The 16,790-nt window shown below is 38.0% G+C and overlaps 1 protein-coding gene across 3 annotated transcripts in view; it reads left to right on the top strand.

The window, feature by feature from the left end:
• LOC121383186 (G-protein-signaling modulator 2-like) overlaps positions 1-16,790 on the top strand; it is a 152,433-nt gene that overhangs the window by 56,067 nt on the left and 79,576 nt on the right. For 2 of the 3 annotated variants that reach the window (XM_041513039.1, XM_041513040.1), the window contains exon 3: positions 6,711-6,934. In XM_041513039.1, the coding sequence (XP_041368973.1) occupies positions 6,711-6,934 (224 nt within the window). Of the gene's footprint in view, positions 1-6,710; positions 6,935-6,983; positions 7,284-16,790 lie in introns of those variants that run through there. The other variant, XM_041513041.1, reaches the window with a different exon arrangement.

Genomic DNA, 16,790 nt, shown 5'->3' with positions numbered 1-16,790 from the left:
CGAGCTCAGTGTCGGAATGCACTTTGTTATTGATAAAGGGGGATGTACATTTCGAGATCGGTACTTTGTTATTGATAAAGGGTATGATGTACATTTCGAGCTTAGTGTTAGAATGCACTTTGTTATTGATAAAGGGGTATGATATACATTTCAAGCTCAGTGTCGGAATGCACTTTGTTATTGATAAAGGGGTACGATGTACATTTTGAGCTGAGTGTCGGAATGCACCTTGTTATTGATAAAGGGGTACGATGTACATTTCGAGCTCAGTGTCGGAATGCACTTTGTTATTGATAAAGGGGTACAATGTACATTTCGAGCTCAGTGTCGGAATGCACTTTGTTATTGATAAAGGGGTACGATGTACATTTTGAGCTCAGTGTCGGAATGCACCTTGTTATTGATAAAGGGGTACGATGTACATTTCGAGCTTAGTGTTGGAATGCACTTTGTTATTGATAAAGGGGTACGATGTACATTTCGAGCTCAGTGTCGGAATGCACTTTGTTATTGATAAAGGGGTATGATGTACATGATAAAGGGTATGATGTACATTTCGAGCTCAGTGTCAGAATGCACTTTGTTATTGATAAAGGGGTATGATGTACATTTCGAGCTCAGTGTTAGAATGCACTTTGTTATTGATAAAGAAGTATGATATACATTTCAAGCTCAGTGTCGGAATGCACTTTGTTATTGATAAAGGGGTACGATGTACATTTTGAGCTCAGTGTCGGAATGCACCTTGTTATTGATAAAGGGGTACGATGTACATTTCTAGCTCAGTCTCGGAATGCACTTTGTTATTGATAAAGGGGTACGATGTACATTTCGAGCTCAGAGTTAGAATGCACTTTGTAATTGATAAAGGGTATGATGTACATTTCGAGCTCAGTGTCGGAATGCACTTTGTTATTGATAAAGGGGTATGATGTACATTTCGAGCTCAGTGTCGGAATGCACTTTGTTATTGATAAAGGGGTAAGATGTACATTTCGAGCTCAGTGTCGGAATGCACTTTGTTATTGATAAATGGGTAAGATGTACATTTCGAGCTCAGTGTCGGAATGCACCTTGTTATTGATAAAGGGGTACGATGTACATTTCCAGCTCAGTGTCGGAAAGCACCTTGTTATTGATAAAGGGGTACGATGTACATTTCCAGCTCAGTGTCGGAATGCACCTTGTTATTGATAAAGGGTATGATGTACATTTCGAGCTCAGTGTCGGAATGCACTTTGTTATTGATAAAGGGGTACGATGTACATTTCGAGCTCAGTGTCGGAATGCACTTTGTTATTGATAAAGGGGTACGATATACATTTCGAGCTCAGTGTCGGAATGCACCTTGTTATTGATAAAGGGGTACGATGTACATTTCGAGCTCAGTGTCGGAATGCACTTTGTTATTGATAAAGGGGTACGATGTACATTTCGAGCTCAGTGTCGGAATGCACTTTGTTATTGATAAAGGGGTACGATGTACATGATAAAGGGTATGATGTACATTTCGAGCTCAGTGTCAGAATGCACTTTGTTATTGATAAAGGGGTATGCATGTACATTTCGAGCTCAGTGTTAGAATGCACTTTGTTATTGATAAAGGGGTATGATATACATTTCGAGCTCAGTGTTAGAATGCACTTTGTTATTGATAAAGGGGTATGATATACATTTCAAGCTCAGTGTCGGAATGCACTTTGTTATTGATAAAGGGGTACGATGTACATTTTGAGCTCAGTGTCAGAATGCACCTTGTTATTGATAAAGGGGTACGATGTACATTTCGAGCTCAGTGTCGGAATGCACTTTGTTATTGATAAAGGGGTACGATATACATTTCGAGCTCAGTGTCGGAATGCACCTTGTTATTGATAAAGGGGTACGATGTACATTTCGAGCTTAGTGTTGGAATGCACTTTGTTATTGATAAAGGGGTACGATGTACATTTCGAGCTCAGTGTCGGAATGCACTTTGTTATTGATAAAGGGGTACATGATATACATTTCGAGCTCAGTGTCAGAATGCACTTTGTTATTGATAAAGGGGTACGATGTACATTTCGAGCTCAGTGTCGGAATGCACCTTGTTATTGATAAAGGGGTACGATGTACATTTCGAGCTCAGTGTCGGAATGCACTTTGTTATTGATAAAGGGGTACGATGTACATTTCGAGCTCAGTGTCGGAATGCACTTTGTTATTGATAAAGGGGTACGATGTACATTTTGAGCTCAGTGTCGGAATGCACCTTGTTATTGATAAAGGGGTACGATGTACATTTCGAGCTCGGTGTCGGAATGCACTTTTGTTATTGATAAAGGGGTACGATGTACATTTCGAGCTCGGTGTCGGAATGCACTTTGTTATTGATAAAGGAGTACGATGTACATTTCGAGCTCGGTGTTGGAATGCACTTTGTTATTGATAAAGGGGTACGATGTACATTTTGAGCTCGGTGTCGGAATGCACCTTGTTATTGATAAAGGGGTACGATGTACATTTCGAGCTCGGTGTCGGAATGCACCTTGTTATTGATAAAGGGGTACGATGTACATTTCGAGCTCGGTGTCGGAATGCACCTTGTTATTGATAAAGGGGTACGATGTACATTTCGAGCTCGGTGTCGGAATGCACTTTGTTATTGATAAAGGGGTACGATGTACATTTTGAGCTCGGTGTCGGAATGCACCTTGTTATTGATAAAGGGGTATGATGTACATTTCGAGCTCGGTGTCGGAATGCACCTTGTTATTGATAAAGGGGTATGATGTACATTTCGAGCTCGGTGTCGGAATGCACCTTGTTATTGATAAAGGGGTACGATGTACATTTCGAGCTCAGTGTCGGAATGCACTTTGTTATTGATAAAGGGGTACGATGTACATTTTGAGCTCGGTGTCGGAATGCACCTTGTTATTGATAAAGGGGTATGATGTACATTTCGAGCTCAGAGTTAGAATGCACTTTGTTATTGATAAAGGGGTACGATGTACATTTCAAGCTCAGAGTTAGAATGCACTTTGTTATTGATAAAGGGGTACGATGTACATTTCGAGCTCAGAGTTAGAATGCACTTTGTTATTGATAAAGGGGTACGATGTACATTTCGAGCTCAGTGTTAGAATGCTCGCATAATTTATGGTGGATTGTAGCATCAGACGTTCTCTATGAATATACATGTGAAAAAAGCCCCATTGGTTGGTTGTTGCAGGTTACATACATGTACGTCAGGGTTCAAATTTTACCATGGCACGTGCTGTGGTCGCCCTCCTTACTTGACGTTGTACCCCGAAAATCAGAAATGGTGATAGCAAGAAAAATGCTTTGGTGCCCTATCTGGTTTACCACTGCATGTGCCCTTCCTATACATTCCATGTTGTTCATGTGTGTGTAAGACATAGTAAAATTATCATTGTTAGCCTAATATGATAAAAAGCATCCGTATTCATCAAATTGCATAGGCTAGAGCCAAAGGTATCAGGGTTATTATTTTTCTTTGAGAAAACTTGATAAAAATTAGTCACCTTCCAATCTAATGAAAATTAGCTCCAAGTTCGCCTATTGCATAAATAGTCTCGCCCAATATTTTTAGAATTGGTATGCTCCCCAATAACGCTATAAAAGACGAAGTGTAATTGGTCGATATTTAAATTGTTATTTGTAGATGAAATGTCACCTGGACACGGTAGTCTGGACACGCAATGCTGTTAGATTTACTGGTAGACCAGTAGAATTAATTTTAATCAGATTGGTCACCTTCATGACCCTCTTTTGAAGGAATAGTTTGCCTTCGTGCTCTGCCAACTGCCTTATAAAGATAATAAATAAATATAAGTAATAAAATAATAATAAAAAAGAATCTGTGAATACTCATAAATAATCAGTTTTATTAACACCTTGAATAAAATAATATACCCATGTCATTTTGTTAATTTTATACATACAATAAAATGTATACTGTAATTGAACAATGAAAACATCCACAATCATTGACTAAAATTGTCATTTGGCACTAAAGTAATTTTCATGTGATAACAACGTCGACTATATATATATATTTTTTTAACATTATAACTGTCACCTGCCATTTTTGTTTTTGGTCGCAGATTTAAACAGACATAACTGATCATTTTCACTTACTCTTATTTATTTTGCAATTCATATGAAAAGATTGGAGACCTTTCATTGTTTGGGAATATCACCACTTACAAAAAACAGAAAAGAAAAAAGTTGTGCATGGTGTTCATTATTATTACATCTTGGGTACTAAGTAATATTTACACCGCCTTTATAAAAGTGAAACTACATGTATTGGCAAATGATGTTGTTTTGCTTACAGGAAATAGAAATAAAAGACCTACAAAACTGTTTAATGTTATCCTAAATTTGAGGATCACTTTCTTTCAGATGCATGTATTTATAATTTGTTTGACAGATGGTATATGTATAACCATACAGATGTTTCTTCATTTTATCAGTGGGTCATAACCCAGGGCTACCTCTGGCTGAGCAAAACATTTTGCCAAATTATCTACTAAACTGCAAAAATGGCAAAAATCCACTTTATTTTCCAACAAAATATCAATAATTACATTAAATGTTTTCGCCAAATTAAAATAAAATTAGCAAGTGGCAGAGCTAGCCTTGATATATAACCTGTAGGTTAAGGTCTTCTGTTCTTGTTTAACTTGTTTTAAGTTATGGTCAGTGTTTTTAAGTCCTGGCCTAGCTGGTTGTCATATCAGTGATACTGGAACTGGTGAATAGATGGTTGTTACAGGGTGCAATATTATGAATAAAACACTCACCTATGAGGGTGAAATTAAGCTATGGCAATTAAAATTTACAAAACAAACATGTCGTTTGGCAAGTAGGTAATTTTGCCAGCACCTGGCTTTCATTATGTTTGTTTTACAGTATCAGTCAGGCAGTACAGTAATTGACAATCAAAACTATAAACATAAACATAAATTTCCAGTTTGGACTATTTGCAAATCACACATGATGTCAGATAAACCGAAATCACTTGAGGTATTCTCAATGGGCTACCACACTCAAAGATTCGAGGTGTTTTGAACTTTTAAATGCTTTATTAATGACAATGCTTCAAGTGTATGCTTATCCATATTAATTCTTGACATGTTATATCTGGCGAGTGACAGTTGGCGAGTAAATATAAAGTGCTGCTTGGCACCCTGACTATTAGGATGACCTAACACCAAGATTATGGTTAAGCAGTGTTAAGCTTGATGAGTTTGCAGGGCTATCTCTGGCAGTCACTAAATATGCCAATTGCGAAGTTTAAAAACAATCGGCAAATTTTAGTTTAATTTGGCGAAATAATTTCATGTAGTGAATTGTTATTTTGTTCGAAAATTGCTAGAATTTTGATATATTTTTTAAGTTTAATAGATAACTTGGCGAACATTTCTGCTTACCCAGAGCTGGCCCTGGGTTGTTTTGTTGATAAGTCGTACCAATGGTCACACATGAATAACTGCAATTGGAAAAGCAAAGCAAGGAAATATTTGCTTTATGACACCTCAGCACGTTTCAACTCCAGCCATTTGGTGTCTAACACATACTAGTAGTTATTTCAACTCTTGGTCAAGGGAGGAAACCCAAAACTAGCAATGTTTCTTTTATATGTAAATAAGTTTAGCCAGAGAATAATATATGAGTGGCCATTAGATACCATTTATCTCACAACGAGTTGTTTTAAAATGTATCTAATGAGCGAAAGCAAGTTTGATATGTTTTTAAACGAGTTGTGAGATAAATGGTATCTAACAGACATGAATGTATTATTCTATTTCTTGCATATCCTCAAAAACAGGTTTTAAGTAAATTTTTACATCTTTTTCGACTAAAAGTTATTTACAGCCATTGCACTTGTAGCTAACTTACACATGTATATGTCACAGATCCATAATTGTCAGGTTAACTATATGTCACAGTGTAATCAGTTTCCACTGTGTAGTTTTTCATTGGATGTATGGCAGTGGTAACCTGGTCACCACCAGCTAGTCGTATGTCTTGAAATTGTTAACACACATACATGTGTAAACAACCACGTGTTATTAAAAAATAACGCATGGTGTTCTCACCAACGGGTGTGTAAGAAATTATGTTGTCAAAGGCCATGGTATGTGCTTTCCTGTCTTTGGGAAAGTGACTATAAAAAATCTCTTGCTGCATTAGGAAAAATGTAGTGAGTTTCTTCTGATGTCTATGAGTCAGAATTACCAAATGTGTGACATCCAATAGCCGATGATTAATTAATCAATGTGATTTAGTGGTGTCGTTAAACATCACAAACTTTAAAACAAACGTTTTTGGTTGGGTTGGGAAGAAACCTTGGATGAATTGAATTACATGCATCATTGCATGTACATCCTGCACATACAGCAAGAAGAACCCTCCCCTCTTGAATTTATTGTCATTTATCAACTTCATACCATTAGTGCATTTTTGTTTGAGGTGGAAATCTCCCTTTGTAATCCTGATCAAAATATTTGGAAAAATCCTTTAAAAATGCATTTCAATCAGAATTATTTCATACAGAGGCATTTATTATTAAGTTAATTTCATTTGGAAAGCTACCTCTCAGCAAAGTATCATGACTTAGGGGGCTGTGATGTGAACAATGTTATTGATTCTGGATTGAAATCATTGGAGTCTTTTCTCTCTTTTCTCTCTCTCTACAGCATGGGGAATGCACATGTATGGAGCTGGCATTGGAAGGCGAAAGACTTTGCAAAGCTGGAGACTGCCGCACTGGTGTTCAGTTTTTTGAGACTGCCGTCCAAGTGGGAACGGACGACCTGAGGACACTGAGCGCCATCTACAGTCAGCTCGGCAATGCGTACTTCTATCTTCAGGAATACGCCAAAGCGCTCGAGTACCACAAACACGATTTGAATCTGGCAAGGTTAGTACTAACGGGGAGCTGTGGCCGTATGTCGTATGTGTGGTGTGGTGTGGGTTGGTTATGTGTGCTCACAACAGCAGCTGCAGGGAGCAAATTGCAGGCTTGTTGCTAATAATGAAGTGCGTTCTCGCACTGGACGTGGACATGTTGTGCATTTGTCATTTCCATCGGGAATAGACGGCTCATTTACATGAAGCTGAGGAGTGGAGACAGAAGAGTAATACGTCCGTGTGTATATCCGATTGGACTCCCACATCTGGACATCCCCGCGAGTTAATCCACACATACGCAATATGGATTATGACGGCAGCGGCAGCAGCAGTGTGCGTGACTGCGACTACTGCACCAGGTGCGTATTAAAGCAGCTTGGCTATCATTAATGTCACCATTAGACTGGCAACAAATTCTATTGCAAAGCTATTACGGCACGCAACGTATAATGTGACAGGCCTTGAAGCACTGCTCAAATGAGTTATTTTCCACTTGTTTTAAGCTCTTAAGGTCATTGTTCTTTGTTATATTATACATCCTATTGATGGTATCCCAGTCTGAATCTTTGAAATGCTGCTCAAATGAATTATTTTCCATGTGTTTTATGCTATTAAAATCATCTTTCTTATATTATACAGTATATTGATGATTTTCCCAATATGAATGTTTGAAATGCTGCTCAAATGAGTTAATTTCCATATGTTTTATGCTATTAAAATCGTCTTTCTTTCTTATATTATAATATTAATGATTGTCTCAATATGAATCTTTGAAAAGCTGCTCAAATGAGTTATTTTCCATGTGTTTTATGCTATTAAAATCATCTTTCTTTCTTACATTATACATCATATTGGTGATTTTTTCCAATATGAATCTTTGAAACGCTGCTCAAATTAGTTATTTTTTATTTGTTTTCATCATTCGTTAATATATTACACATCTTGTTAAGTTTGTCCTTATATAAGTATCAAATTTCCTTTATTTTCATTTGTTTTTCTCTTTCTTTAATACAGTGAAACTTCTCAAACCGGACTCTGTAAATCGGATGTTTTTCATGGTCCTTTTTAAATATCTGTGCAGAAGAGAACCTCTCAAAACCGGATACCTCTTAAAACCAGACTTTTTACTTGGTGCTAAGGGTGTCCAGTTTAGAGGAGTTCAGCTATATTACACATCTTGTTAACTGTGTCTACCATATAAGGGTTTTTTTTAAATACTGCTGAATTTTAATTATTTTACAGTTAAAATAGTCCTGTAATGTATTATACATTCTGTTAATTGTATCCCCATTATGAATGTTTGAAACTACTCAGATTTAGTTATTTTTTTATTTTTTTTTATCTTTGTTTAATATATTGCAAAATCTGGTTAATTGTTTTCCCATTATAAGCCTTTAAAACACTGCTCAAATTTAGTTATTTCTTATTGATTTTCCACATTGTGTACAAACATACATGTATACATACATACATGTATGCTGAACATGTATGTTCTTGGTCTACATGACATGTTGTCACAAATGTTTCTGTAATATTTTACACCTTGTTAACTCATAATTGTGTGCCCATTACAGGTCTTTGAAACAGTGCTCAAATTAATTAATTTTTATTTGTTTTTCAGCTTACAAATGTATCGGGTTATCTCACCCCCCACCCCACCCCCCACCCCCCCCCCCCCCCCCCCACCCCAAAAAAAAGATAACCCTATTGAATATAGAATTATTTAAAAAGTATATGGACTCTACCTTTGTTATTTCATACCCATTACTATGTGGATCAGTGACAATTTTAGGCCCATAGCTAGGTCAGGTATTATTAAAATTCAAGATTCAAAATTGTAAGTCAAAAATTTGATGCGAACACCCAAGTGAAATTTGTATCTACTTTTGTTTACTTGAAAAGGTGGTCAATGTGTCCACGGCCTTGTTCTTAGACTTTTATTTTTAAATGTGTTTTTTTCATGGGAAAATCAATTTTCTGATGTCTTCCAACGTGATTTCTCCCGATTTATCTCTTAGTTTGTCAGTTAGTTCATTCACAGTGAATACTGCTATGCTGTTAACAAAGTTTAAGGTACATAAAATTTCACTTAGCTTTTAGTGTCACATTTTTTTACTTACAATTTTGAATTGGCTGCTATTTTAACAATATTTGACCTGTTGGCCTACCATTTTCGCTGAACGTGGCAAATATCCATATACATGCATGTGTACAGTGTTAATGAGTGTGAAATATTAAAAGTACACTCCCCATACGTTTTAGCCAATTTCATATTCAGTAGGGTTATTGTGGGGGTGTGGGGGTGGCACCCAATATATATTACATATCTTGTTAACTATGTCCCCATTATGAGTCTTTAAAAGACTACTCATATTACCAATTAATTAGCTCTATTTCACTGATACGTGTGAGTGAAATATGTTTGTCTCACTTAATATTGTTAATTACAGCATTGGCCTTTGAAGTCCTCCTCAGATGAGTTCCATTTCATTTGGGTGTGACAGTTTTAAGGATGTCTATCTTTATGATAAGATATTGTTGTCTCCAACATGGCCATCTGCACAACCATGTAATTTTTCTCATTCGTTTTTTCTAACTGTTTTGCCTTGATCTATTAAATAATTTGTTAGTGTATAAGTATTATTTCTTTCATATTCCCTACTATTATTTAGTTATAATATTCATATTCTGTTTTCAGTTTAATAGGATTTATTCTCTCTTTTTTTCTTCAAAATTGACACTGTTGTGAATTAAAAGGAAAGAAAATCAACTAAAAATGAGACAAATCTGTTACTAAATATTTTGAGAGCCATTAATATATAGATAAAGTGAGAGGGGGTATGTACAAATATATTGTTTAATATATATTCTGTAAAGTGCTACCTTTAAAATAAACATTGGTTGTTGTATTTTGACCAACTCGTAATATTAATAATTCATTAATAACCTCACTTAATTGGTTTGCTTTTGCATTGCACCATCATCATGTGTTTGCTGATGACTATAATGTATATGTAGCTATATTTTTCAAAAGATCAACAGTTTTGAAATTTTTTAAAATATAAGCTTCATGCATTTATACTAATTATCAGAGAATATATTGATATTAATTATTTTTGTAGACCTCCAAAATGTATACCATTTTTGTTACCATGACAACAGTATAATTACAAATATATTTAATTCAATAAATGGTATGTCATGCAAGGTATTGTTTTTAATAATACATAGATCTATGTTATTCATTACAGTCACTTCATAGTCAGTGTGGTGGCTGGACGCAGCCCAGTGATAGAGCACTCACTTGGTGCACAGTCAGTGGGGGATCGATCCCCATTGGTGGGCCCATTGGGTTATTTTTCGTCCCAGTGCACCACGACTGGTATACCTAAGGCCATGGTATGTGCCATCCTGTCTGTGGGATGGTGCATATAAAACGTGCCTTGCTGCTAAGTATAGTGGGCTTCCTGTTTAAGACTATATGTCAAAATTTCTAAATATTTGACATCCAGTAGCCGATAATTAATAAATTAATGTGCTCTAGTGGTGTCAAACAAAAACAAACTTTGAACGCCCATAGTCGGTGTTTTTTTTTTTTTTATGCTGACTGTATATGGGTTTTTCTATCTGTTTTTTTGGTGGTGGTGGCTGGAGGTTGTAGCTCAGTTGTAGAGTGGTTGTGCAAGGCTCAACATTCATGATTTGTGAAAAACATAATTTCACTCATTAATCTACAGTTAGTGAAAATATGATTTTCACTCATCATTTGTTGACATAAAAATTGTATTCGAAAAAAAAAGAAGCATGAAATAATTTCTATTACAAATTTACACCCTAAGGTGACTCATATATTTTGAGGTTTAAACAAAAACCTACAACTTGCCTTATGTATTTAAAAAAAGAAAGAAAATTCATTAAAAGTTTTCCTCAAAATACTGTTAACACTGTTGTAAGTAATAAATCATGATACCCGGTACATGTGTACTTATCATAATACAGAGTACATTTCTTCATCTTTTTTTTTCTTTTTCTTTTTTTGTGGTGTTATTGATAAAAAAATATATATATATAATATGTAATTATTGTGCCAATGCATATAATTTATAAATATTGGTTGCATTTTTTTTTCATTAATAACATGCCCACATTAACTTCATGATTTATTGGGCGCATCCTTCCTAAAAAGATGATTGATGACACCATACTCTGCAAATGTTTTGAAAAGAGGAACCGCCACGGCAGGCGGAAAGCCCCTGGTTGTCAAAGTGACAATCCCGAATATAGCACTTGCTGCACTAGAGCTGCATCTGATCGATTTATCTATACAGTATTGCGTCAAATTGGGCACTCTTTTGTCTAATGTCATTATCTCTGCCAAACTAATCAACTGCTTCCATAAACAGCCATGTAAAGTCTGCATTAATATTATTTTAAGGTTTATAGCCCACATAAAATGACTTAATTAGAAAATAAATGCCACGGTGCATCGTCGGTTTGAATACCCACTGAATAATAATGTGTGGAGACGTTTCTGTTTGATTGACCACAGAGTAACTTCTATCTGATTTTGTGTCTTTAAATAGCATTTGTATAATTTAAAAAAATAATAATAATAAGGATACCATTTTGATTTTGGGCCATTTTGATGGACAAATACACGAGAGAGAGAAAAGTGTATTTTGTTTAACTACACCACTAGAGCAGATTGATTTATTGATCATCAGCTGTTAGATGTCAAACATTTGGTAATTTTGACATATAGTCTTAGAGACGAAACCCGCTACATTTTTTCATTAGTAGCAAGGGATCTTTTATATGCACCATCCTACAGACAGGGTAGCACATACCATGACCTTTGATAGGTGCACTGGCTGGAACATGAAATAGGACAAATATACAAAGTACCATTTTAAAGCTCTTTTTAGTCATAATGTTATGTCAAGTAATTCCTTACAGGTGTATGTCATGACATTGGGCTGTGTATGTTCATGTGATGTGTATGTCCATGGGGTGTGTATGTCCATGGGATGTTTATGTCCATGTGATGTTTATGTCCATGGGCTGTGCATGTCCATGGGCTGTGTATGTGTATGTCCATGGGATGTGTATGTCCATGGGATGTGTATGTCCATGGGATGTTTATGTTCATGGGATGTGTATGTCCATGGGATGTGTATGTCCATGTGATGTGTATGTCCACTTGATATGCATGTCCATGTGATGTGCATATCCACGTGATGTGCATGTCCATGGGATGTGTATGTCCATGGGATGTTTATGTCCATGTGATGTTTATGTTCATGGGATGTGTATGTCCATGGGATGTGTATGTCCATGGGCTGTGTATGTGTATGTCCATGGGATGTGTATGTCCATGGGCTGTGTATGTGTATGTCCATGTGATGTTTATGTTCATGGGATGTGTATGTCCATGGGATGTGTATGTCCATGGGATGTGTATGTCCACTTGATATGCATGTCCATGTGATGTGCATATCCACGTGATGTGCATGTCCATGGGATGTGTATGTCCATGGGATGTTTATGTCCATGTGATGTTTATGTTCATGGGATGTGTATGTCCATGGGATGTGTATGTCCATGGGCTGTGTATGTGTATGTCCATGGGATGTGTATGTCCATGGGCTGTGTATGTGTATGTCCATGGGATGTGTATGTCCATGGGATGTGTATGTCCATGGGATGTGTATGTCCACTTGATATGCATGTCCATGTGATGTGCATATCCACGTGATGTGCATGTCCATGGGATGTGTATGTCCATGGGATGTTTATGTCCATGTGATGTTTATGTTCATGGGATGTGTATGTCCATGGGATGTGTATGTCCATGGGCTGTGTATGTGTATGTCCATGGGATGTGTATGTCCATGGGCTGTGTATGTGTATGTCCATGTGATGTTTATGTTCATGGGATGTGTATGTCCATGGGATGTGTATGTCCATGGGATGTGTATGTCCACTTGATATGCATGTCCATGTGATGTGCATATCCACGTGATGTGCATGTCCATGGGATGTGTATGTCCATGGGATGTTTATGTCCATGTGATGTTTATGTTCATGGGATGTGTATGTCCATGGGATGTGTATGTCCATGGGCTGTGTATGTGTATGTCCATGGGATGTGTATGTCCATGGGCTGTGTATGTGTATGTCCATGGGATGTGTATGTCCATGGGATGTGTATGTCCATGGGATGTGTATGTCCACTTGATATGCATGTCCATGTGATGTGCATATCCACGTGATGTGCATGTCCATGGGATGTGTATGTCCATGTGATGTTTATGTCCATGTGATGTTTATGTTCATGGGATGTGTATGTCCATGGGATGTGTATGTCCATGGGCTGTGTATGTGTATGTCCATGGGATGTGTATGTCCATGGGCTGTGTATGTGTATGTCCATGTGATGTTTATGTTCATGGGATGTGTATGTCCATGGGATGTGTATGTCCATGGGATGTGTATGTCCACTTGATATGCATGTCCATGTGATGTGCATGTCCACGTGATGTGCATGTCCATGGGATGTGTATGTCCATGGGATGTTTATGTCCATGTGATGTTTATGTTCATGGGATGTGTATGTCCATGGGATGTGTATGTCCATGGGCTGTGTATGTGTATGTCCATGGGATGTGTATGTCCATGGGCTGTGTATGTGTATGTCCATGGGATGTGTATGTCCATGGGATGTGTATGTCCATGGGATGTGTATGTCCACTTGATATGCATGTCCATGTGATGTGCATGTCCACGTGATGTGCATGTCCATGGGATGTGTATGTCCATGGGATGTTTATGTCCATGTGATGTTTATGTTCATGGGATGTGTATGTCCATGGGATGTGTATGTCCATGGGCTGTGTATGTGTATGTCCATGGGATGTGTATGTCCATGGGCTGTGTATGTGTATGTCCATGTGATGTTTATGTTCATGGGATGTGTATGTCCATGGGATGTGTATGTCCATGGGATGTGTATGTCCACTTGATGATATGCATGTCCATGTGATGTGCATGTCCACGTGATGTGCATGTCCATGGGATGTGTATGTCCATGGGATGTTTATGTCCATGTGATGTGCATGTCCATGGGCTGTGTATGTGTATGTCCATGGGATGTGCATGTCCATGGGATGTGTGTGTCCACTTGATGTGCATGTCCATGTGATGTGCATGTCCATGTGATGTGCATGTCCACGTGATGTGCATGTCCACGTGATGTGCATGTCCACGTGATGTGCATGTCCACGTGATGTGCATGTCCACGTGATGTGCATGTCCACGTGATGTGCATGTCCACGTGATGTGCATGTCCACGTGATGTGCATGTCCACGTGATGTGCATGTCCACGTGATGTGCATGTCCACGTGATGTGCATGTCCACGTGATGTGTCTGTCCACGTGATGTGCATGTCCACGTGATGTGCATGTCCACGTGATGTGCATGTCCACGTGATGTGCATGTCCACGTGATGTGCATGTCCATGTGCATGTCCACGTGATGTGTCTGTCCACGTGATGTGTGACGTGATGTGCATGTCCACGTGATGTGCATGTCCACGTGATGTGCATGTCCACGTGATGTGCATGTCCACGTGATGTGCATGTCCACGTGATGTGCATGTCCACGTGATGTGCATGTCCACGTGATGTGCATGTCCACGTGATGTGCATGTCCACGTGATGTGTCTGTCCACGTGATGTGCATGTCCACGTGATGTGCATGTCCACGTGATGTGCATGTCCACGTGATGTGTCTGTCCACGTGATGCATGTCCACGTGATGTGCATGTCCACGTGATGTGCATGTCCACGTGATGTGCATGTCCACGTGATGTGCATGTCCACGTGATGTGTCTGTCCACGTGATGTGCATGTCCACGTGATGTGCATGTCCACGTGATGTGCATGTCCACGTGATGTGTCTGTCCACGTGATGTGCATGTCCACGTGATGTGTCTGTCCACGTGATGTGCATGTCCACGTGATGTGCATGTCCACGTGATGTGTCTGTCCACGTGATGTGCATGTCCACGTGATGTGCATGTCCACGTGATGTGTCTGTCCACGTGATGTGTCTGTCCACGTGATGTGTCTGTCCACGTGATGTGTCTGTCCATGTGTGCATGTGCCTGTGAAAAATAGCAAGAAAACTAATAATATAATATTCTATTAAATTCAGCATCATACATCATAATCATAGTTTCAGATACAGATTTGATCTAATGTCTCCAACTTAAATTTTTAGAAACATGCATACATTTTTATCAAACATGGAATTTTAATTGTGAAAAAACAACATTGTTCTATTTAACCACTTGATCAACTGTATATTAAACTATAACATATTAAACAAGCCTGCTTGAACTCAAGTAAGAGTCAGGTGCATGGATATAATGAAACAGTTGAGTTGTAAACTTGTGAACTTGCTCATTCACTACCAGGATTTTTGTCCAAGAATTATTTGAGGGTATATACAGTCAGTCTGTATCTTGGCCAGCGAAGGCAGCCAAAGTCATTGCATGTTTTGTACTGAAGATGCAAAGTTGGTTTGGTGTGTTTGAAAAAGCATACAGGAACATTATGTCTAATGTTTCTGAATTTTTTTTATTATTTAGCTATTTCGATAATATGTATCCATACACAAAGCATTTGAGGGTATGGATTTTTACCCTCTGAAATAATGCCTGCCAACTGGTCAGTGTTGGCTATAAACAAATTTATATTTGCTTATGCAAGCTATGAAAAAATGAATTGGAAAGAAATGTTTTATTTAACGACGGACTCAACACATTTTATTTACGGTTATATGGCGTCAGACATATGGTTAAGGACCACAAAGATTTTGAGAGGAAACCCGCTGTCGCAACTACATGAGCTACTCTTTCCGATTAGCAGCAAGGGATCTTTTATTTGCACTTCCCACAGGCAGGATAGCACAAACTATGGCCTTTGTTGAACCAGTTATGGATCACTGGTCGGTGCAAGTGGTTTACACCTACCCATTGAGCCTTGCGGAGCACTCACTCAGGGTTTGGAGTCGGTATCTGGATTAAAAATCCCATGCCTCAACTGGGATTTGAACCCAATACCTACCAGCCTGTAGACCGATGGCCTAACCACGACGCCACTGAGGGCGGTAAAAAACGAATTGGCCAACTTGCCTAAATGATGCAGTTAATATGCCATTAGACTGACAGGTAGTGGGTTTTTATCCCAATTGAGTCATGGAATTTGACATACCCGTACAGGTACATGTAGTGCATGTTCCAGTGATCAGTTACAATCCAAAATTGGTTGGTTTAGATCTGCGGATGTCATGATCAATTTTAAAAATCCATAGTTGATTGTGTGGGAAAATGTTAACTATAATTGTTCCTCCAGTACAGATGATGGAATTGATGTAAATATGTTGGGTCGGTGTTTGTTTTTATGTGTAGGTAAAGAAAAAAATATTAGATAACTAGTTATTAAAGGTAAAATTAGTAATTTGTAGGGTCTTGATCCCAGTCAACATGATTATGGGTGCATGGCCTTTATAATTAATTAAAATCCTTCTTGTGTTCATATAATTCTAACTGATTATAATCAGTACATATGTAATACAAAAATCAACCTTCACTGAGGGGATTCGAACCATGGACTTTCAGTACAAGAGTCCAGCGCTCTACCAACTGAGCTAATAGGGAAATTCCCACTAGCTGCTGCCAGTAGGAGCACTTTATACCAACACTACTACACATACATAATTACATAATTATGTAATTGAAAGTTGATTATTTGGTGCCAACCAATTATGTTGATCATTTGGTGCCAACCGATTATGTTGATC

This window comes from Gigantopelta aegis, chromosome 10 (genome assembly GCF_016097555.1).
Source record: "Gigantopelta aegis isolate Gae_Host chromosome 10, Gae_host_genome, whole genome shotgun sequence".
In the NCBI taxonomy this organism is placed as follows: domain Eukaryota; kingdom Metazoa; phylum Mollusca; class Gastropoda; order Neomphalida; family Peltospiridae; genus Gigantopelta; species Gigantopelta aegis.
The sequence above is the reverse complement of the archived record's forward strand: the minus strand, read 5'-3'. Positions and strand labels throughout refer to the sequence as shown.